At 37.4% G+C, this 22,166-nt stretch overlaps 1 protein-coding gene across 1 annotated transcript; it reads left to right on the top strand.

Annotated features, from left to right (window-relative positions):
* The first annotated feature begins 37 nt into the window (after positions 1 to 37).
* DNA2 (DNA replication helicase/nuclease 2) lies at positions 38 to 19,395 on the top strand. The gene is made up of 21 exons (XM_026851922.1): positions 38 to 86; positions 994 to 1,173; positions 2,205 to 2,388; positions 3,777 to 3,922; positions 5,459 to 5,584; positions 6,462 to 6,681; positions 7,204 to 7,321; positions 7,601 to 7,766; positions 9,011 to 9,205; positions 10,142 to 10,372; positions 10,853 to 10,969; positions 11,054 to 11,163; positions 12,240 to 12,349; positions 13,332 to 13,556; positions 14,573 to 14,766; positions 14,874 to 14,963; positions 15,053 to 15,245; positions 16,676 to 16,765; positions 17,362 to 17,544; positions 17,676 to 17,822; positions 18,452 to 19,395. Exons 1-21 carry the CDS (start codon positions 76 to 78, stop codon positions 18,506 to 18,508), a joined length of 3,093 nt encoding a protein of 1,030 aa, XP_026707723.1. The 5' UTR covers positions 38 to 75; the 3' UTR covers positions 18,509 to 19,395.
* Positions 19,396 to 22,166: the final 2,771 nt, after the last annotated feature.

Raw genomic sequence — 22,166 nt, 5'->3', positions numbered from 1 at the left:
GCCCGCGCCTGCTGGTGTCGGTGCTCGGTTGCGGAGCTGAGGCGGGACGAGTCGTGCGTGGCGGCGGGCTTGCTCATGGCGGAGAGGTAGCGACCGAGTGTGTGTGTGTGTGTGTGTGTGTGTGTGTGATGAATAAAGTGGGCGGGAACGGCCGCGAGCGCCGGGATTTGAAATTTCAAGTTACTTCCCCCGCTTGGCGCCTCTCCCGGCCCCTCCGCGCGCGGGAAGGTGGGAAGGGGTCCTGAGGGCCGCCGGAGCGGGGACGGGGCGGCACAGGCTTGGGAAGCGCTGGGGACTGCCCGGAGTAACGAGTGAGAACCGTTGCTCAACGAGTAACTGGTATTTGCGCTGGGCGGGGCGGGCTGCGGCCGGGCTGCGGGCGCCTGGTGCGAGCTCTGCCCTTGCCTGTGCCCTGGGGCGCTGGCAGGCACCCTTTGGTGTCGGGAGCGGCTGGCCTGAACTCTATCTGAAACTTTAGCTATTGGCCAGGTGAAAACTGAACCTTCTAATTATGTTGGGGTTAAGTGGGAAAAAGTTCTTTGTATTTGATGTGCGTGGGTGATTGTGGGGATTCTTATGTCGTTTACAGTGTTCAAAGAGACACAGGCTTTCTCACAAGCACAGGGTTGCAGTGCCGTTATAGTTAACTTCTAAGTGAGTACAGATATATGGACACCAAAAGGAAGAGCCGTAGCTGCAGTAAATAGCAACTAACTTAATATTTATGTCTCCTTCCTTATGTCTATATGTCTGAATGCTTGTTTTTCATCCCTGTCACCCAAAGAGACAACATGGAAACATTACCAGAGAGTTTTCCTACACTGCCTGTATAGAGCTATAACGACCTGCTAAATATATATATATATGTATATATATATAAAAATTGAAGAGGGTTCCAGTTGGGTTCATGCATGAAACTTTCCCTCTTCTTGGGTATGGGTTGGTTATTTTCAAATAGTGTCATGTCTTTGCATTAATGAATTGTTACTTTAGCTTTCAGAAGAAAGTGACTGGCTCCCCTGACACAATACTTAGGAATGGGTTGAACAACAGATACCGTGTGTTGGACGTCAGCGTAATACAGAGAAATGGAAGTGACCCTGAGAAACACTTGACAATTACAGCATCTGAGTCACTGGAAAATACACAACTGTGCATTCTTAGGAATGGCTGGTAATCCATACAGAAATGTAGATGTCTGAAGAGAGGATGAAATACTGGATTATTAAGTCAATTTTCTTTGTGTTGCCTTTGAGATGAGCTTTACTGTCTTAAGTGATACAGAATGATAAAACAACCTTTATCTAACTCAATATTTTCGGTATATTAGTGTAATGAATATTCATCTTGAGAGAACTGATGTCATGTAACTTGTGTTGCGTGATTATTGCTACCTTAAAATTTTGTCTCTGAGCTTATTGTCTTGCTGTTTGTTAGTACAAAGCAAGCTATTTTCTTAAAGTATTGTCTAGCAATAATGAGAAGTGTTCCAAATGATGTACGCTTATTGTACACATAAAGGTACAAAGCTATGTCTGTAAAATGTCAGGTTTTATTCCGTCTCTTAAAATCACCTTAGCTTGAGCTCTATTGCAAAAGTTTTTTCAAGTAAGGATAGGATTCTAATTTAGGTGTTTGTGCATTGCGTGGTGTGTTAAAGAAGAAAAGACTAGCTCTTGTGAAACACATGGGCATGCACAAACTAATTGGCACCGCTTTTCATTTGCATGCAGACCTGAAAGATGGGAGAAAAGTATAAGGCTCCATTTCTTGAAGGAAAAATATATAAAAGATCTTGAACACTGACACTTCTAAATCAATAAATACTTTTTTAGGTTTTGCTGAGTTGCTGAAACAAGCAGAATTGTTAAGTAAAAAGATAGATCCCATGTAATGAAAAAGTAGTATGTCAATATAAAACATAACAATACTGAAGTGGCTCAGTACATGGATCTGGAATAACCTGAAGTCAACAGTATTGCCCTACGTTCAGGCTGTCCTGATGCATGATTCAGTACTCAAAGCTATCAAAGTTTTGGCAATAAAAATTCCTTTATTTACTTTCAGAATTTATTTAGATCCACTTCTTAAAAGAATCACAATAGCCTGCTTCAAAGTATGTTGAATTTGATATATTAATGTCTAATTTCTAATACCTTGTGTCCATAACTTGCAAATGGTTGTTCAAATGTGTTGTGTTATAGGGAGTCTGTGCCGGTTGTTCCAGGAGACATCATTCATTTAGAAGGGGAATGTAGCTCTGGTACCTGGGTCATAAATCAACAGTCTGGATACCTGGTTCTTTACCCAGATCTGCTGCTTTCTGGCACTACAATATCAAATAGTATTCGATGTATGAGAAGAGCAGTGCTGAGCGAAAGGTTTAAGGTAAGTGTTAATTCTAGAGCATCAAGCGTCTTGGTGGGTTACTGTTCCACTGAGGCTGGTGGTTTAGCTCAACACTAAAACTGGCTGAGATGCTATATTGTAAAATGTTGACGTTAGCTATTCATGACGTTTATAACATAGAAAAATTTAGAATGAAAATTGCCTCTGAACATCTTGAGTTTTTTGAGAATTGTGGCTGATATAATTCTGTATTTTTAATATAGGTAGTGAGACTAAGAAATGGTTTTCCCACTTAAAATTCTGGCAACACTTTTCAGAATCTCTTGCCACATTTTGTGTGGATGTGAATCCTTGTGATGAATGTGACTCTTGTTGACCATATACAAAAGTAACCACACTCAGCCAACGTAAAAGTCTCTGAAAAAAATCAGCCAATTCTGTTAAGAATGGGTGTGGATTAACTTTGGAATCTGAATCCAGCTGCTGGAACTTGGAAAGAGAAGTTTCTTGTGGAAGTGTCCTTACTGATATGTGGATGGCAGAGAAGCAACAGCTGCGAGTTTCAGCTGAGGATAACTTCCAGATATAGTAGGATTATAAATCCAAATGGGAAAGGGAGTCATAATGGAGTGGTAATTAGGCTACCTGGGAGCCTGGGACTGAAACAAGAAAATTAAGTACGAGGAGATTAAGACTGTGAAATGGTGTCAGCCTTTCATTAGCAGAGTGATGAGAGTGAACTAATGATTTGGAAGGAACAATGCAGAGGGGTCCTAACCCTGGGGTAACACCACTCACCAGTGGTGAGTGCAACCCCCACGTGGCAGGTCTGTAAAAGGTACCAGTATGTACTTAAACCACAGTGATTAGATTTCCAGTTGTTTGGTGGTGGCTTGTGCAGAGGTCATAACTTACTACCACTTTCAATTCTTATGAGTCTACAGAGCCCAGTCCTGGTGATGGGTTTCTGAGCCATTTTGGTGATACTTGGAATAATTCTGTGCAGGTTGGTAACAGAAAAAACTGACTCATGCAATAAATAGTATCTGTAAGACTATGAAGTAAGTATTTGCATTAAGAAATACTGCTGTTAATACTGGCCACAGGGAAAACTTGATCAAGATTAAAATTAATCTGTGCCTTTGTTTCTCACCTGTCAATCACATAAGGATTGTATCGTAACATTATCAGGGTTGGGATAAAATTGAGAGATGAAGCAATAGGAGAGATCCACTTCAATTTGCCTGTTTTCACCATCAGGTTTGAATGGATATTAGTTAGCGAGGTGGATGCTCTAATGATCTTGCAATTAAATAAAGCAGTCCATCATGTGCAGCAAATAAAACTCAGAAATTTAATAGAAAAGTTGGTATGAAGTAGGTATAAATCTTCATGTGTGTATGTGTGTTATATAACATCTGTTGCAGGGCTCAGAGTCTGGTTCACGCCAAACACTCATTGGTACAATTCTTCATGAAATTTTCCAGCAATCGGTAACGAATAACTTGGCACGAGAAAAAGTAGAAGAACTAGCAAATAAAATTGTGTATGGACAAAAGTATCTCAGAGAAATGTAAGTAACATTGCAGGTGTCTTTTATGTTTGGAAGATAGAGTAGGGACACTTGAACTAGCAGGTACAGTTATAATTTAAAAAATATAGCACTAGTATTGGGAGAATATTCTGGCAAATGACCTTGCTTAATGAAACTTAGGTATCTTTTTAGTAAGATGATTCCCTGTTTCATAATGTAATTTAACTTGTCTTCCCTGCTGAGCTACTTCTATAGATCTGAACTATGCTTCTGGAGTAACTATGTAGTTACTGTTTTTCAGTCCAAGCAGGTTGAAGGGCTTATGGCTGTAACATTTAGATTTCCAGGCATCTCCCAAAGCTGAGTTAAATGTGACAAACATAATTAATTTTGATCCTCAGGAGATGAACTAGAAACATGTGACTGACCAAGCATTGAGATGTCTGATGTTTTCATATACTTTATCAAGTTACTTAATGGCTCACTTGTTAGAGGACCTTCAACTTATTTTCTCTGCAAAGCTGACAGAAATGGTAGCCAAATAAATAGACGTCACATTTCCATTAGAAAATGACAATGTGGTTTTAAGATTTTATTGCAGATGAATTAAAATCTGATTCAAGTCATATAAAAAATATTATATCTAGAATATTATAAATTGTATGTTGGGCAATGCCAGTATTTGTTAGCTCCAGATGAGTTGGAAGTTAAAACTGTAACCAGATGTATTACTCTAGTTCTGTTAAGAGGGTAGCTGTTTTGAACTGTGATCAGTAAGATCGCTTAGAGGCTTTTGTGTCACTCTGGGCCTCTGTTTGAAACTGTTGATTTGCAATTCCTCTTTGCATATGTAGGCTGCTATTTGTTGGGATTTAAAAGTAAGTTATGTAAGTCTGCTGGCTGTGGTCATTTGCACTTGTATAAATCTTTTAGTGCAAAATGCACTTATATTTCTTTGTTGCTGTAGAATAATGATGTTATTTCCAGTGAATGCTGGTACTTAATTATCTAATGCCACATGATTAGGTTCTGTCTAATGAGACTTCCGCTTTCTTGTGTATTTGTAACTGTAGCGACTGCAGAGGATCATGATTCCTTTCCAATTAAAATGATCTGAAGCCTGTCAAAATGTATGTGAAGAACAAGTAGCACATCAGTGTATTCAGACAAAAAGCAAAGGTCTTTTAAATTTTTTTTTAATGTTTTCAATTTTGCATAAAGCGTAGGAATAGCCATTAAAAAATGTATGTATGAGTCTGGTACTCCTTTCTTGCAGTCTAACTATTATCTTTGTTTCATCACATCTACTGTACTGATGCTTTCATTGTGCTACGCCTGTTGCTTCAAAAGTTACATCAGAAATGAACATAGTGTATTCTGTCTCCTGAAATGGATATTCAGTTATAGTTCTATGAATTAGTTGAGTTGAACCTTAATGAATCATCTACGATTTATGGATGTTTATTAAAACTTGAAAGTTATTTCATTAATCTTGTTGTTACTTGAGGCAAAATCTTGTACTAATAGCAGATCTAATATTTCTGTCTCCTTAATGTGCATGGCTTTATTTTTTAGGTATCACTTAAATCTCAAACAAATGGAAATAATGCAGGAAGTGGAAGAATATTTGCCATCGTTTTTCAAATGGGCGGAAGACTTCTTGCATAATCCAGCTAACCAAAATAAAATGCAACTAAAACTGTAAGAAGCCAGAATTAAAAACTAGAACCATTCTACCTTGTATATTTTGTTTGGTTTACTTTTAATTTTTAGAGTAAGACTTCTAATGCAAATCTGTTCCGTGATATGAAGCCAATTCATGGCCTCACTGCCAAAATAGCTAGAGCGCTGCATGTTTAGTTGCCATTGTGAGTACCAGGGAAGATGTTAAGACTGAGGGTGAACTGACATAAAGATCTTTTTGGACTTAAAGTCCTTGAAAAGATGTGGTAAGAAGTAGAAATTTTAGTAATTATGAAAGGAAGCATATTTGATATACTATCTAAGCTAGAAGTTACTGTAGATATGTGAAAGACTACAAATCAGAATGAAAAACTATTTTCTGATCAAATGTACTTCTTCACTAAGATAACAGTTTATCAGTGACATGGTGATTTTACTCAGCTGCTGCTGAGCCTTTCCTGTCTATAGGTTCTTGCTATTAATTGTAATAGCCCCAGGGTGTTTAAAGTTTCAGTGAAATGGCAGGTCTGAGTAAAATCTGTATGCTACTTTCTAGTGTATTATATTAAACGTTTCGAAGAAACAAAGTATTTTAGGGTATGATTATACAGAAAAGAAAAAATATTAAAACCAGTTTAAGATTCTCTTTAAACTTTGAAATTAAGGTGAGTAGCAAAACTGCATGCCAATGTGCAATTTAAAGTAACTTCTTGATATGATACTTTCTCTGTTAATGGGAAGATAGTTTGAGTGAGACTCGATGTGCTTTATTTCCAAAGGTCATACCTAAAGAGCACCTGTAATGCAAAAGATGTATTTAATTACAATGCATTCTAATATTTGAATATTAAGAATTAAGGGAAATTGTTAACTTCTGACTTAACATTCTTCCTAGGTCAAGTCATGAAAAACCAGAAGATTTGTCTTCTAAGATAGAGATTGTAGATATCTTAGACATTGAAGAGAATATCTGGTCTCCCAGGTTTGGGTTAAAGGGTAAGATTGATGTTACAGCCAGAGTGAAAATCCATCGCCAGTCTGGAGTACAGTCCAGGATAATGCCCTTAGAGCTCAAGTCTGGCAAGGAATCTAATTCCATAGAGCACAGAAGTCAGGTAAAAACCCAAATGTCTAATTTCACTGTTGTTGGCTATGCATACTTTTTTATTTTATTAGATGACCTATTTTGTCTTATGAATGTCAGACACTTTGTATGTGGTATAGTCTAGATTTATGGGTGGTGGCTGATCCTGGCATGCCCAAGGCTGCTGAAATAAAATGAAAGTGAACTGAGAAGTATATACATTACCCACTTCCAAACACGTTTATAGTTTTTATCCTGAAATATCTGGTTTGTAGTCTCCTCTTACTACATTCAGGTTGAGGCAGACTGCTTCAGGAATTAGTGTCGTGCGTCCTTCCAGATAGCTGGCCTGATCTAGATGTAGTAGCTTTGTTACAAGCTTTTAAGGAAGATGCCTTTTAATCCTTGGTTAGGTGCTTACTACTTATAGCTTTTAGATTACTTGTGATACTAGTGGCTGCTTAACCATATAAAGGATGGAAAAACTAAATACAGCTTATAATGTATTTTGGTTTTAATACATTGTTAATAAGTTTATATTTAATATTTTCAGGTTATTCTTTATACATTGATGAACTTAGAACGGAGAGTAGATCCTGAAGCTGGATTTCTTCTTTATCTTAAAACTGGTACTATGTACCCTGTTTCAGGAACTCGCATGGACCGAAGAGGTAAAGTTGTTCCCCTTCCCCAGAAACCATAATTATCTTAATTAAAATTAAACACTTTAGTAATACTTAAAAGTTTACTCTCATGAATGTATCCGTACTTAGAGAGGTAATCACTTGTTTTAATGTTACTAATTCCAGTAAGATTAGATTAAAAACTTGACCAGGACTTTGCTATATGAATACTCACTTCTTAATCAACTAAAAAGCTGATGCCTAGTTACTTTTGAGTTAGAAGGTATTACAAACAAAACAAAACAAAGTTTGTTCTTTTCTTGACAGAATTAATGAAGTTAAGAAATCATGTGGCCTTCTACTTAACGCACAGTACGTATAAATCTGCTGTGGGAAAAGAGCATTCACAGCTTGCTGCTTTGCCTCCTGTAATCGATGACAGTCAAGCCTGTAAATATTGCTCCCAAATACACAATTGCTTTCTATATAGCAGGTAAAAAAAAGTTTGACTTGTGTTTTTTAAAATAATCTTGAACAATTGTAACTTTTGATACTGTGATTTCACTGTCATGGTTGACAGTATCTCTTTTCTTTCATTGAGGACTCTTGCACCCCAAAAGAACGTTCCATAGACCCCACTGAAACTTTTATAGTGCAAGTCCCTGAACTCAGAGACTTGATGTGTTTGCTCAGATACACTTACTGCAAGACAAAATATGAGATGTCTCAACAAAATACTTGATGACGATAACAGATTTCTGTTATATCTAAGTTAATAATTATGGTTTGAAAAAGCTATATTTTTTGCAGCTCTTTGAAATGGGCAGTCTTATGAGGCTGAATTATGGCTGGACAACAGCTCTCTGATTGTAGAAGGTTGTTTCCCTGTGGAGTATCACACAAGTAATGATACATCGATAATACTCTGCTGAAGTGTTAGTGGATCTCCTGTTAAAGAGAAGACACGAGTAAATATTTGATAAATTTTCACATAGCATTATTGCTTTTAAAACTTTTTTAGTATTGTTTTTATGCTGCACAAAACCCAGAACAAATTTTGTACTGAAGAGATCAAATGAGATGTTGGAACAGGAGAGCTTTAGGGGTGATTTTATGTAAATATAATGCCTGATTGTTTTTAATATTGTAGGGGTAAAAGTATGTTGAGGGAGCTAGCTTTGTGGACACACATAATATGCTTTTGTAACCTAGTTTTTGTGAAATATTGCTTCTAATATTCAGTTGCTATAGCAACAGAATTATTACTAACTGGGCAACTATTAACTTCTGAACTAATAATCTTCTCTTTGTATTTTGTTTACATGATTAGGTATAATGTCTTGATATTTAGTTCTGAGATAAACTGACTTGTCTGCTTGTGTATTAACTATTAAATCCCCTTTGCTTAGATAAATCTCAGTATGGTATTCATATGGTACTAAAAAGAAATAAAAAATCAACTATCTAAATGTATACAGTACTGTCTTTGAAATGTCTTTAATTGGGCTTTGACTAACTTATTGTCCTTAATTCAAAAATCACAGAGATGATATCAAGTTACTAATATGAGATTGTTCATGTGAACAAAGGATACAGATTCAACTTTGTTTCAGTGATGATAAAATTTATCTATCTGGTATCTTACAGTATATATTTAGATTGGTATTACGTACACATAGACTTGCAAGAAAAAAAGATATGAGTTGACTTTTTCCTGTGTTTTGGTTCTTTTTCTAGAGCTGTAGAACAAAAGATGGCCAGTGTGTCTTTTCCTCCTGCTATGGTACCAGTTGTTGAAACAGAGACCCGGCACTTGAAACCTTCCCACTTGGAGTATTTCAGCCTGTGGTATCTAATGTTGACCCTGGAGCTGCAAAGCGGAGAGGGTAAAAAGGGATATAAAAATATATGGATGATGCCCTCCATGGAAAGGTAAGGTGTAATGTCTAACCTGGTACAAATGCTGCTCCCTTAAATAACTGGAAGCGAGGCGTTACCATCTTGTGTTTTCACTTAGCAGAAAACTAAATGTTTTCTCGTGCTTGTAGAAATAGTCACATATGCTACTTGCATAGGTAGGTTTTTTGTGGAATGTGACCTAAGGGAGACATTAGCCTAATAGATTTACTGGGTTTGTATTTGCAATATGATACTTGTTTTTCTGTTAAGTCACACCTAGAAAGCAGTGAACTGCAGCCTCAGTTTTCAGAAGTAGAATTCATATAATTCTGTTTGCCTCTGGGGCTGAGGCTGGGTGCTGACTGTGAGCCCAGCTTGCTGGTGGCTTCCTGAGGGTTTACTTGACACAGGGATGTGTTTTGAACCATGCTCTTAGGCGTGGCTGTGCATGTGGATAAAAGCAGACTAAGGGTTCTTGTTGGCTGAAGGTACTGTGTTATTATACATCACCTAGTCTAGCAGCTGTGGAAAAAATATTTGGCAGTTTGTAGGCTCATTTCAAGACATCTGTAGAAGTGAAATGCACCTGAGTTGTTTGAAGTGAAACAAGCAACTCCATAAGCAAACACAGAACATATTAGTGAAATGGATCCATACATGTCTGTAATTTGTTTTTAAAGGAAAATTACAAATAAATTTAGCTGAAATATTGGAGTCTGTTCTTTGAACGAGTATAAGGTTTCTACATATTTTTACAACCCTTTTCTGGTCAAAGTGACTATTGTGAAGTGACTATTTAATCTTCCTGTTTCTTGTATGTGTTTTGGGGGTATCTTTTTGTGGGTTCTTATTTGTATTTTGGTTCTGATGGTTGGTTGTGGGTGGTATGGCTCTTTCACTTGTGGTTGTTTTTTATATTACTGAGAGGATCTTAATATTAAAATATATTTATTTTTCTAATATCTTCAGAGAGAAGGCTGGAGATTGTGTTGGAAACATGATTAGAGTTGATGAAGTGCAGGAAATTTCTGAGGGACAGTATCTACACTTCTTCCAACGTAGAAACGGTGTTATACCTGGAACAAACCTGTTGGTTGGTGATCGAGTGGTTGTGAGTGGAGAGGAAAACGGTTTACTTGGTTTGGCTACTGGCTACGTTAGAGAAGTTGGTGTGACAAAAGTCTCCTGTTTGTTGGGCAGGTAATGGAACAAAAGGACAAATACTTGAGGACACTATGATACTGGCTTCAGGAAGGGTACTTCTAGGTGTTCATAAAGCTCTGATGTGTTCTGACTTTTGCTGGAATTGGGGAAGTACCCTTCAGAAATTCTCTTACCTTGATGGAAAACGTCACTGCTTGGTCAGTGTACATACCTGTCTAAGTAGGTTGTTGGAATAAAAGCATACTTTCAAGCTCCATTTCCTTATGTCTCTGACACGAGACTCTTTGGATACAGTGGTTATTGTGTTAATAGAAATTTTCATTATTCAGACTATATGGTCTTTAAATTGGCTCTGATCATGTTTGTTTTAGATCAGTTAGTAGTGTGTTTCTTCTAGCTGTTGCTTCACTTTGGGACCTCTGGAAGATATCATTTAACACTTACTACTGAAACTTTAATCCTCAGCGTACAGCTTGTAAATGGGATTATTTTGTCCATGTTCCTGTCATCTTTCAGGAATTTGTCAAAGCTCCCTAAGAACACCATATTTAGGTTGGATCATGAAGAAGGAGATTTTGGTATAGGAGTCCCTTTTGAAAACCTTTCTAAACTGATGAGAGATTCCCAAGTCAGGTATGAAAAATGAAATTAATTTCACACTTTCAGTATTTTTCGATAAAGCTGCTCAACTGATGAGTCTTTTTTGTTTATCCACAGTGAAAGGCTCCGCAACTTGATAATTGACTTCCACAAACCACGTTTTATTCAGCATTTGAGCTCTGTCCTTCCTCCGGAAGCAAAGGAAACCGTTGCAAATATTTTAAAGGGTACAAAGTTACTTTTCCCCAAATCCTCTACTTGGTAGTAGGTCTCTATAGCCAAAGCATATATCGCATTAAATGTAAGGGAGGTTTTCTGCTTTGGGGTCCAGTGATAGTTTTCTGCTTAAAAATTAAAACCAAGTTCTTACCTTGCTATGTCTTCCTGTGGTTAAATTAGTCTTAAATTAGTTGGAAGACCTGACCCAGATATGAGTTTACAACTTCATTTTACTTAGTTGCTGCAGCTTGCAGTTTCAAACACTGTGCCATATGATTGCATTGCTAATGTTTACAGAAGAAAGGAATGGCAAAGGCTCTTAGGGTAGAGGAAGCAGACTTTGAGGGAATGGAAGGAGATGGGTTTTAGTGTAAGCATTCACTTGTATAATCACTCTTGCTGACTTGACTGCTCTGTAGTGTGTGATGCTTTGTGGTGCTTTTTTCTTTAAAAACAAAATTTGTTTAGATATGTGGCAGTGTCTCATTTGCTGAAAATATTTCATTGTTTTCTAACAGAGTTGTCTGTGAAAACAGAAATTTGACTGAATTCTCTTAGAGCAAATAGAACTTTTTATAAAAACTCAGTCTGAAGGCTTATTTTTTTACTTGAGCTTTACATAGTCCAAAGAGGAGGAACATAATAGTGGTTTGCATCACTGGGGAAAAACAGCTCTGATATAATGTTTCTTCTAAACAAGGTGATGCTATATGTGCAGCTCATTTCCCTTTGCTGTGAGCAGTATGTATGTCTGAATGTGAAAGTGGATATGATAAAATAGAAATGCCTGTGCACAGTATCACATGGAGTCAGTCATTTAGGATATTGAGAAAAAAAAAGTCACAAAAAGGTTTAAGAATATAAATGTCTTCAGTGATTTATTTCTAGGACTGTAGATCAGACCCTCTACTATGTGTTTTGTGTATTATGTTTAATATAATTCATTAGAACCTACAGAACTCCTCTGCTCAATTTGTTTCTTTAAGGGCCTTAGTGGAGAAGGAAACTCTAGTTTTGTTTTATTAACTTCAGTAGTTATTACAATAATTATCAAGTGTAGACATTTTAATTTTTCTTCTCAAAGGTTTAAATAAGCCTCAGAAACAGGCGATGAAGCAAGTGCTACTTTCAGAAGACTACACACTTATTGTGGGTATGCCTGGAACAGGAAAAACTACTACAATATGTGCTCTAGTAAGACTGTGTATCTTGATGTTTACATTTTTTGGGTGAGATTTAGAGGACAGCATTAAAACTGTATAAAGTGTTCTGTCTAAAAAAAAAAAAAAAAAAAAAAAAAGTCATGACTTAGTCTACTGATATCTATGTAATTGCAATGAAAACACATTTCTTTTTGCTTAAAACCTTATATTTGGTAGAACTAAAATGTATATTGTGGAGCAGGATTTTCTTTTACTTGTGTAGGAGTATATGTGGGAGGGAGGAGATTGAAGTGTGATATTTAACCATTTCTGTGACACTTTAATGTAAAATTCTTTGGCTCCAAATATCAAGTCCTCAAATCCTGTTACAGTTCAAAACAGGGACTCCTTGGGGAAATCAGTAACTTGTCCACCATAAACTGTATAAAGTCATGGTGCTGAAGCTCTGGGCAGCCTGCTAGCTATCTCCTCTAGTTGGTTCCCTTTCCCCAGGAACAGACTCTGGGAGCATACTGGAATCAGGTGGTGGGCCGAACGAGTTTCTTGAAATAGCAATGTCCTCTTGCTTCCAGTTGTCGTCATCTCGTGGGAAAAGAGGAGGCTGGAGAGCAAGCAGCTGCTGCTATTATCAGATCAGCTCATTCTACTGAATGTGTTGTGGCTGAATTGTCATGGAGAACAGTGTTTCAGGGCTGCCTGACTTGTTCTCACCATGTGGGGGGATCTTTGGGGTTCGGTTCCTTCCTCGCAGCTGTGGTTTGCGAGCGCGTGTGGATGTTGTCAGTGTTCCGTTTGCAGCAGGTGCACTGAGCCTGCTGCTGCTGAGAACCATCAGGTCTGCTGCCCATGTTGTTTTGACAATAGCAAACTGGCAGGTCTGGCCAGAAGGACTAATAGAAACAAAGTCATACTTGGTTCCCTCCAAAACTGCTTGTGCTTTTCACCTAGTCAAACATCGTATTGCTGATTCTTGTTAATAACTTTCTCTTTTCTTTCACTTTATCACCCATTAGGTGAGAATTCTTTCTGCTTGTGGCTTCAGTGTTCTTCTGACTAGTTTTACACACACTGCTGTAGACAATATCCTGCTAAAGTTGGCCAAATTCAAAGTTGGCTTCTTGCGCTTGGGGCGAGCTCAGAAGGTTCATCCAGATATACGGAAATTTACAGAAGAAGAAATTTGCAGGTCCAAGTCAATCAAATCTGTATCAGATTTGGAAGAGGTCTATAGCAGTCAGGTGAGAAGTGTTTTTTGCTAGCCCTGCAAATTATTAAGGATAATTACATTACTATTCTGGTGGTTTGGGTGCTGCAGAGTAGGAACCCATCCTAAGGATATCTTACAGCTGTACAAAATCTGAGCTAAAAGAGGTAATTGATCTCTGTGTCACTTCAATTTCTTTATAGCCAATAATGACCAACATTAACAGTTTGAAAGTTGAAAAGCATTGTTTATGTCCACACAAAGTAACTTATAATTGTAAGTTGTAAGTCCCAAAGACTCCAGTGCTTTTCATCTGAGATCTGTGTGGGAGTGGTGATTAATTGCTGCAGCCTTCTCTGTCTTCACTCACCTATTGCTGCTGTTTGTCCTTTTTTCCCCTCCCACTTGTACTTGTTGGGCAACTGGCAAACCCCATTTTTTGACTTAAAGATCAGTGCTGCCTTTGACTGTTAATGCAAACCGCAATGGGAACTGAGTAAACTGAGTCAGTGGCAGCTTTAAATTAAACTCATTGAAAGAATGAAGCTTCATGGTAATTGTAGTAAATGCCAGTTTTACAAAGGCTGCCACTTTTTGTTAATAGACAGTGCAGGGGAATGATTGAAATCCTAAGGGAAGTGACTTAACGTTTTGTATTTTAGTCATTTTGGATTGCAGTGGAAACACAGCACTGGGAAGAACCGTGCTGCTGCTGCTGTTTTATTGTCTCTTTGGAACTTAAACAAAACCCAAACCACAATTTTCTACAGTAGTCATTTCAGCACTCTCTATGAATTGTATATGCATAGAACCTGATATGACTCTGAACACAGGGCAGGAACAAGTTATTAACTACAACTTGCTCTAAAGTTTGTCACTTGCAATCAGTGCAAGAGTATGTGAGGCCAATGTGTGTGTAAGGTGTGCTGGTCCATTTCAAGTATTAATAATTTGATTTATTTTACATTTTAGTTTAGTTTAATGGGATTTTTTTTATTTTAACCTGGAAAACGTAGTGCTAAAGGATGTAAGTTGTATCTTATCTTTCAGCCAGTGGTAGCAACGTCTTGCATGGGAGTGAATCACCCCATCTTTGTACGGAAGCAATTTGATTTCTGTATAGTTGATGAAGCTTCCCAAATAAGCCAGCTCATCTGTCTGGGCCCACTGTTCTGCTCCAAAAGGTTTGTGCTGGTAGGAGATCATCAGCAGCTGCCTCCACTTGTACTGAATGCAGAAGCAAGGTAAGGTAAAATGCTGCTGGACAATTATTAGTAACATGAATTCTGGGAAGGCTCTTGCAATGTTTTGACTGACACACTTTTGTGTTTTGGTTTTTGTTTTGTAACAGAGATCTTGGCATGAGTGAAAGCTTATTTAAAAGGCTGGAACAAAACCAAAATGCTGTTGTCCAGTTAACTGTGCAATACAGAATGAATAGGTATTTAAAACATTTATTTCACTGGGGTTTTAAAGTGGGATTGAAACCATAAGATTTGACACCTTTTCTTATTTTTTTTAAATCTTTAGTAAAATTATGTCACTGAGTAACATGTTAGTGTATGAAGGCAAACTGGAATGTGGCTCAGAGAAGGTGTCAAATGCCACTGTGAGCTTGCCCAACCTAAAAAAGTTGAAACTGGAGCTTGCAGATGCATCAAAAACATGGTTGAAAGAAGTACTTGATCCAGACACACCTGTATGTTTTCTGAACACAGAAAAGGTAAAGTCCGTTATGTTCTTCTCCCAAAATTGTATTTGTGATGCAAGTTCTCAATACAGTCAACATGTAAAACTTCATACAGCTTAGGTATGGTAAAATGTGTAACTAAAAAACGATTATCTAGTAAAATGTGTGACATGTAAAAATGCTGTTAGTATAGATGATCAGTTGGGGTGGTACAACTGCTGAAAACACTGCATCTAAGAGCAGCTGTAAAGTTTAATTCAGATAATATTTCAGAAAAAATTGAATGTACTACAAACTTTGTTCTCATATATGGAATGTAGCTCGATGTGTAGTCACAGTGGGATGCCCCTGCAACCACAGAATGATCTCATTTCCAGTGGGTGAGGGTCAGTGGTGTCGAAGCTGTGTGCCAGGGGCAGGAATCGTTATAATTCTCCATTGATTTTGCAGACATTTTATACACTGAAGTGTGAGGGAGGAATAAGTTGGTTTAGGTGTGTCCTTTCAGGAGACTCAAAATTTTGCCAGAAAATTAAAACTTGAGTGGATAAGAATTATACAAAACCCCCAGACTAAGTAAAATGAGGAAGAGTTTAAATGCACGTGGAAAAATATTAATTAGTACGTATTTTTGATCTCTAGTACTTGCTGTCACTGTAGTTAGTGACTGGGTTATGAAGATTTGAGTCAATATTCCTCTTTAACAGGTTTTATGTTGATTCCTGTTAATACTACATTTTGACAATAATTGTCTTGACTGATGATCTTTTGTGCTGACTTTGGAAAGAACTCTCCAATCTCTGCTCTCCAGGACATTCTACAGGATATTTTTTTTTTAGTAACAGTTCTAATAGTATCTACTCAGTGATCTGAGAAGAAACACAGTCTTTATTTTCGTGACTTGGAAAAATTGCTAAAAATGCCTGAACTAAACAGGGCGACCTTTACCAGGAATGCCTCGATAGCTGCTGTGCCTTTCACAGAAAAGGCAGACAGTTTGTCCTGGGCAAAAGGTTTGTTCCAATAGGAAACTGGCTTGTACACTGTTCACCTATTAGTTGTACCAAAACTGGTAATGTGGAAGCTCAAGTTTCTGTTCCATTTAAATTTTTTTTAATTCCCTGAAAAACCCATCTTGACTATAAGACAGCTGTTCTGTTTGTAGAACCAACAGAAAAGTTTCACTTTCCAAAATGCTCTAGATTTTGTTGAGACTTCAGGCTAGAACCTTAGACAGGTTTGGGTTGGAAAGGACCTTAGAGATTGTTTCAACTTGTTTTGCAATTGCAGTATTCTGAAATTACATTATAAACGCTTAGATTGTCTAAAATTTGGCATTTAGCCTTATTTTTTTGGTAAAACTGTTCATGTAAAAACACATACGATACAGCAAGTTAGGGATCAGAATATAGTATGCCATTGTAGACCGCAAAAGTCATTATTTTCTGTTTATTTTTCTAAAGGTCCCAGCACCAGAACATGCAGAAAAAGGTGGTGTAAGTAATGTGACAGAAGCTAAACTAGTACTCCTCCTCACATCCTTATTTATTAAGGTATCTTTTACTTTATTACATTGTTCTGAGGGACAGCTTTTCTATTGCTATAGTAATGACCACTTTATATATTGGGTTATTCTTTGAGGAATAAATTGAAGAATAAATTAGAGGTTGGCTATGTGTCAGTACAGTGAGGAGCTTGAGATCTGCATTCAGTTCCCTGTCCCTTGCCTGGTTGGATTTGGGATGCAAAAAAAACCTGGATGCCAAATTCTTTTAAGAGATGTGAACTTCCTTGTGAGGGAGGGGAGAGTATTTGCCTTTCTTCCTTATTTCATCTGGTCAACTTCAGGACTAGTACAGACTAGGAGTTCTGAATGTACACCTCAGTTTGAGGGAAGAAAAATTAGGATTTCAAGGCTATCTGTCATTGTGCAAGCTTGGGAGCTTGCAGTAACCAATGTTTTCTACTTTCTTTAGTGAGTACCAGTTATACCTAGAGTTCCACTGACAACTTAGTGTAGATGTAGTATCTTGTAGCATTTACTAACAAAACCAAAAATTAAGAAAAACCTTGAGGGTCTTGTGACAGTAATGAGTATCCTGAGCTAACTGCAGCGACAGGTTTTTTGTTCTGTTTCTTCTTCATTTAGGCGGGCTGTAAGTCTTCAGATATTGGCATTATATCACCATACAGACATCAACTAAAAACAATCACTGATTTGATGGGAAAATTGAAGGAGAACAGAGTGGAAGTCAACACAGTAGACAAATACCAAGGAAGAGACAAAAGTATCATAATTGTATCTTTTGTTAGGAACAGTAATGATGACAATGTAAGTTGGTCATGTTAATTTTGTTTCAGTCATTTTAATAGTTAAAACCCTCATTTTCAAAATGCATCCATCTACACATAATCCTGAATTTCAAGTAGGAACCGTAAAAGCATATTATGTTTATTTAACAGCTTGGCGCCCTCCTGAAGGACTGGCGACGTCTTAATGTTGCTATCACAAGAGCCAAGCACAAACTAATCATGGTGGGCTGCGTTCCATCCCTGTGCCGCTATCCTCCCTTAGAGAAGCTGCTCTGCCACTTGCAGTCTGAGGCAATGATATCCTTTTTTCTCCACGCTGTTTTGTGAAAGGGGAAGGGTAAGATTGACTAGTTGAGACTTGAGACAAGGATGGGAAGATAAATAATTTAGGTTATGCTTGTGACACTGATTCGCAACACAGTACAAAATGTGCCAACTAAATATGTCAAAAATATACTTGATCAAGGTAATGGATGGATCTAGAACCTTCAGTGTCTTCAGAAGTAGAAATAAAAATCCATGCTGATTTGTAAGTCAATTTTGACAAAATTAATTTTGAGGCCCAGATGTTTAATGCTTTTCCTTTTTTTTTTGTCATCCTAGTTTCTTGGCATCTTAATGTCAGTGTGATTTGTTTTCCTTGGAAGTACTATGCATTTAAACACATCTGGTGAGAGAACAGTTCATGAAAGATGTTGCTGGGATGGGAAGTGGTGAAACTTTTGGGTGACTTGTTGGTGTGTTTTGTTTTGTTTTTCCTTCATCAGTGTACTGAGGTTGCTCTAGCTATGGCTCTCTCCATCTCCTATTTAAATAGGGAAGACCTCGTTAGCTGCTTTTTTTGCAAACACCAATATGTATTGAAACAAGTTTTGTGGTTTTGTGCAGGTAATAACTTATATCAAAATGCTTCCTTAACTTGCTACATCTTCAATCTTCCGGCAGGGGCTCATGAAAGTATCTTCAAGTGTAATATTTTATGATTGTGAAGAGTTTTAAAGGCGTTTGTATCTTCTTCTGGTGCTGCTGAATGTAAATAACTAGTTAAGGGGGTTTGAGTGCTGCTGAGCACTGGTTAATCCGAATGAAGCCAAAGTAGAAATAACATTTGATTATTTTAAAGGTTTTCTTTGAGTAAAATAACACTCCACGTTTTAAGCTGATTTGTTAAACTGGTCGTTTTAGTCCTAGTGAATGTGTAACAAACACAAAAGTGTTATGGTCATTCAGATCCTGGATAGCTACTTCATTATTCACTTTTATCTTGACAAGCAGTTATCTGCATAAGTACATGGGGAAACACTTGAGGCGGCATGGGGGACTGTACCAATGCTGCACTGAGTCACAGTTTTCTGGGCTCATTTTGGTTTCAAAGACTTTAAGTAGTAGTTTACATACAGTAATTGCATTTATTAGAATTCCTAATTAAGATGCTGTGTTGTTGTGCTGCTTGAAAATTAGAAAAAACTCTCCCTTCTTCAAAGCCTCACATTCTTTACAGTGTACTTCTGCATTTTTAAATAGTCATTTATATTTATATACCTAATGTAATTAATCTCTCATGAAGATCTCTTGATTACTTGTCTACTTCCTTGATTTTGTATACATCTGGGAGAAATGTGATGTTGATTCACTTAATTCCCTTTTATGAACTAACATATTTAGCAGATATATCTGTTGAAGTGAAATACTGCCCAGCTGCACACATAGTAAAACTCCGGTTTCAGTTATCTGATCTGTAGTCTTCAAAAAAAATAATTCTAAAAAACAAAACTAGAGATGCAGCTCAATGACCAAGTTTACGTGTTCAGGTTCTATTTTTCTGTAAAGATGATAGTATATGTATAATACGAAATATCCTTTACTTGACAGATCTCTTTTAGTTTTCTGCTACCTCATGCTCTAGACTATTACTGAGAAGTTTCTTTCCAAGATTGCTGGTGGAAATGTCTTTTTTTGTGGTTCTTCAAAGTCATTAGTATTTGTTTCTCTTGGATCAGTGTCAAGTGGTTTTGTGCATATAGTTGCAGACAACTTCTAGATGTTGTGTGGGCATTTTCACTCTTTTAAACTGCTCCCTAACTTTTGTAATGTTTGAAATAATAAAAATTTAATGTTTGGTTTTGTTATAGTTTATATTTTTTTAATACTTTGCTTTTGTATTATACAAATATTTTGAACAGTGCAAAAAATTTGGATAGTTGACAGGATGTTCTTTTTCAGATGAAGATACATGCTTCCTCAACTGTATGTGCTTTGGTCTTTCAAAAGATCAAAAAAATATATTCATTACAGTTGTAATTTCATAATAACATATCCTTGTGTAGGAAAGTGTTTCTTTCTATGTGTACAAAAGTCTTAAGAATTAGTTTATTTTCTTACACCTAATTATGCTTATCTAGAAAGTGATCTGCATTTTTGAAAGGTAATAAATAAATCAGAAGTACTGCCATCCCTCTACAAAGTTGCATGAGAAATGGGCACGAGAACAATCCCATACATCTGTATCTACTTCTGCAACGTAGAATCCTTTCTTCTTCCATGGTAAAAGTGAGATTGAGCAGAGATCTACAGATTAAACAATGTTTTAGTGTAGCATCTCAAAATTGAGATGTGATTCTCTAAAATGCTTTTGCATCCTAATAAATACATATATTAAAGGAGTATCTTGTAAAAGTAAAAATAATCCCTTTTTTTTTTCTGTTTGCTGTCTTTAAAACAGCTTTCTTCTGCAGAAGCAGCCATCTATACTGCTGGAAAACCTACAGCCCCAGGTTCAGCACTGACTTAATGTGTGTTGCTGAGATTCTTAAAAAAACCCCAAAATTGTTTCATGCCAGGCAAATAGGATCAGAGCCTGATTATGAGGACTGTTTAATGTTGACAGGTATAGGTGCGTTCTTTCTTTTGAAAGAGGTGGGAATCGTGGACGGCAGCAGGGGCTGTGTTCTATCCCCACGCTGCCCTTGTCCTTCAGTCCTTCCTTGCAGGCCAAGACCCTGACAGCCGCCTTCTCTGTGCTGTGGTGTGTGTAGTGGCTGCAGTGGGGCCAGGGGAAGCCCTTCTACGGCTTGCTCCTTAGCCACACCTCGGGACGGGAGAGGAAAAAACCTGATTTAGAGTAATTATGAAGGGAAGCAAAGCAAGTTGTGTAGCGCTTAGAATGCAGTAAGTACAAACTGACATCCCCTCTCTACATGATGAAAATGCATGAGTTAAACCTCAGCCTTTTTATGGTTTTCTTGTGAGACTCAAATTTCAGGGTTTTTAAAAATTAAAAATCAAGGGCTTGTGGGTAGTTGAGATATTTCTGCTTTTTAGAAGATCAACTCCTTTTTAAGGAGCACACATCTTTTTATCCTACTGAAGATTTTTCTGCAATAGTTTTTTGTTCTGACACATTACTCAGCATTAGAGAATTATTATTTAGAATGAGGGCTAGGCCTTGAAGCTTTTAGTCACAAGAGAGCGGTAGAGAAGCCTCAGGTTGCTGCCGCTTGCCTGTGCTTCTCTCCCCGAGGGTGCCGCCTGCCCCGGTGCAGCCCCGCTCCCTCTCCGCTGCCCTGCGCCCTCCCGGGCGGGCAGCCCGCTGCCCCCGGGGCCTGTATGGTAATAGCACACTTTGATATTTGACAGGCAATTAGGAATATAGAAAACTAGATAGTAATTTTCTAAGTTTCTAAGGTCTAATACCTAAATATCTAAGGCTGTGGTATGCAAGAAGCGAGACAAGTCATTTCATTGCCGTTTGAGGAAATGAGAAAGTATCCCTCTGTTATAATGATGTGGGTTTTTTGGTTTTAGTGTATACAGTTCTTTATGCTTTCTGATGTGCAAAGAGGTCATATACCAATACTCAGATTTGCAGAGGAAGAGGCTCACATTTTTTCTCAGACACGAATCTATATGGATATTTTGACATCTGTGTCTCAATATCTTAAAAAAGATGATCTGTGCTCTTCATTTGGTTTTTACATAATTGGTTAAATTTGATTGCAAATAGCAGAAAACAGTAGATTATTGACTTTTTTTCCTTCTTTCCAAGTCACTTTGATCATAGTGAATAAACAAAGGGTTGTTTTGCCTTTTTTTTTTAGTTTGACAAAATAGAGGGTGACCTGAATGTTTGAACTGCTTCATTACAAATGAAAATAAACTAAGAATCTCCTGAATGCTCTGGTTTCAGTAGCAGGACCTCCAAGAAGTCTAACCTTGTCCATTCTGTCGAATTAAGATGATGTTTCTTTTGCTGACTAGATTTAATCCCCAAATATACTTTTGTAGTGTACGTTTTGTCAAATTTACCAAAACCATTTTTAGATTAAAGCGAAACCTTTAGTTCCTAAGCTTCCCTGTGTAGAAAATGTTTTGTAGCTATATGAGAAACTGAAATTAGTATGTAATATTTTCCTGAAACTGCTCCTGGTTTACTGGCTGAGACCATGCACAGCTTGAGAAGGAAAGCATGCGTTTATGTCACTGTGAAATTAAGACTGAAGCAGAAAGTGATTACATAGAAGAAGTATGATGTCTGTTGCTGTAGGTAGACTATAATACACCAGATAGATACCTACATTAACAGGAGTGCTGCTTTGGTGTCATGGTAAGGGCACTGATTGCTGTTATACAGCAGAGCTTTGG

Source organism: Athene cunicularia (genome assembly GCF_003259725.1).
Source record: "Athene cunicularia isolate RWA chromosome 6 unlocalized genomic scaffold, athCun1 chr6_part2, whole genome shotgun sequence".
Taxonomy (NCBI): Eukaryota; Metazoa; Chordata; class Aves; order Strigiformes; family Strigidae; genus Athene; species Athene cunicularia.
Note: the sequence above shows the minus strand (reverse complement) of the source record. Positions and strands in the feature narration are given on the sequence as shown.

What these genes read in the sequence shown, in the direction of transcription:
- DNA2 (XM_026851922.1), top strand. An exon ending in CAAAAGTATCTCAGAGAAAT is followed by an intron (nt 3,923 to 5,458) that starts GTAAGTAACATT and finishes TTTATTTTTTAG; the next exon opens with GTATCACTTAAATCTCAAAC. An exon ending in GGAACAGTAATGATGACAAT is followed by an intron (nt 17,545 to 17,675) that starts GTAAGTTGGTCA and finishes TTTATTTAACAG; the next exon opens with CTTGGCGCCCTCCTGAAGGA.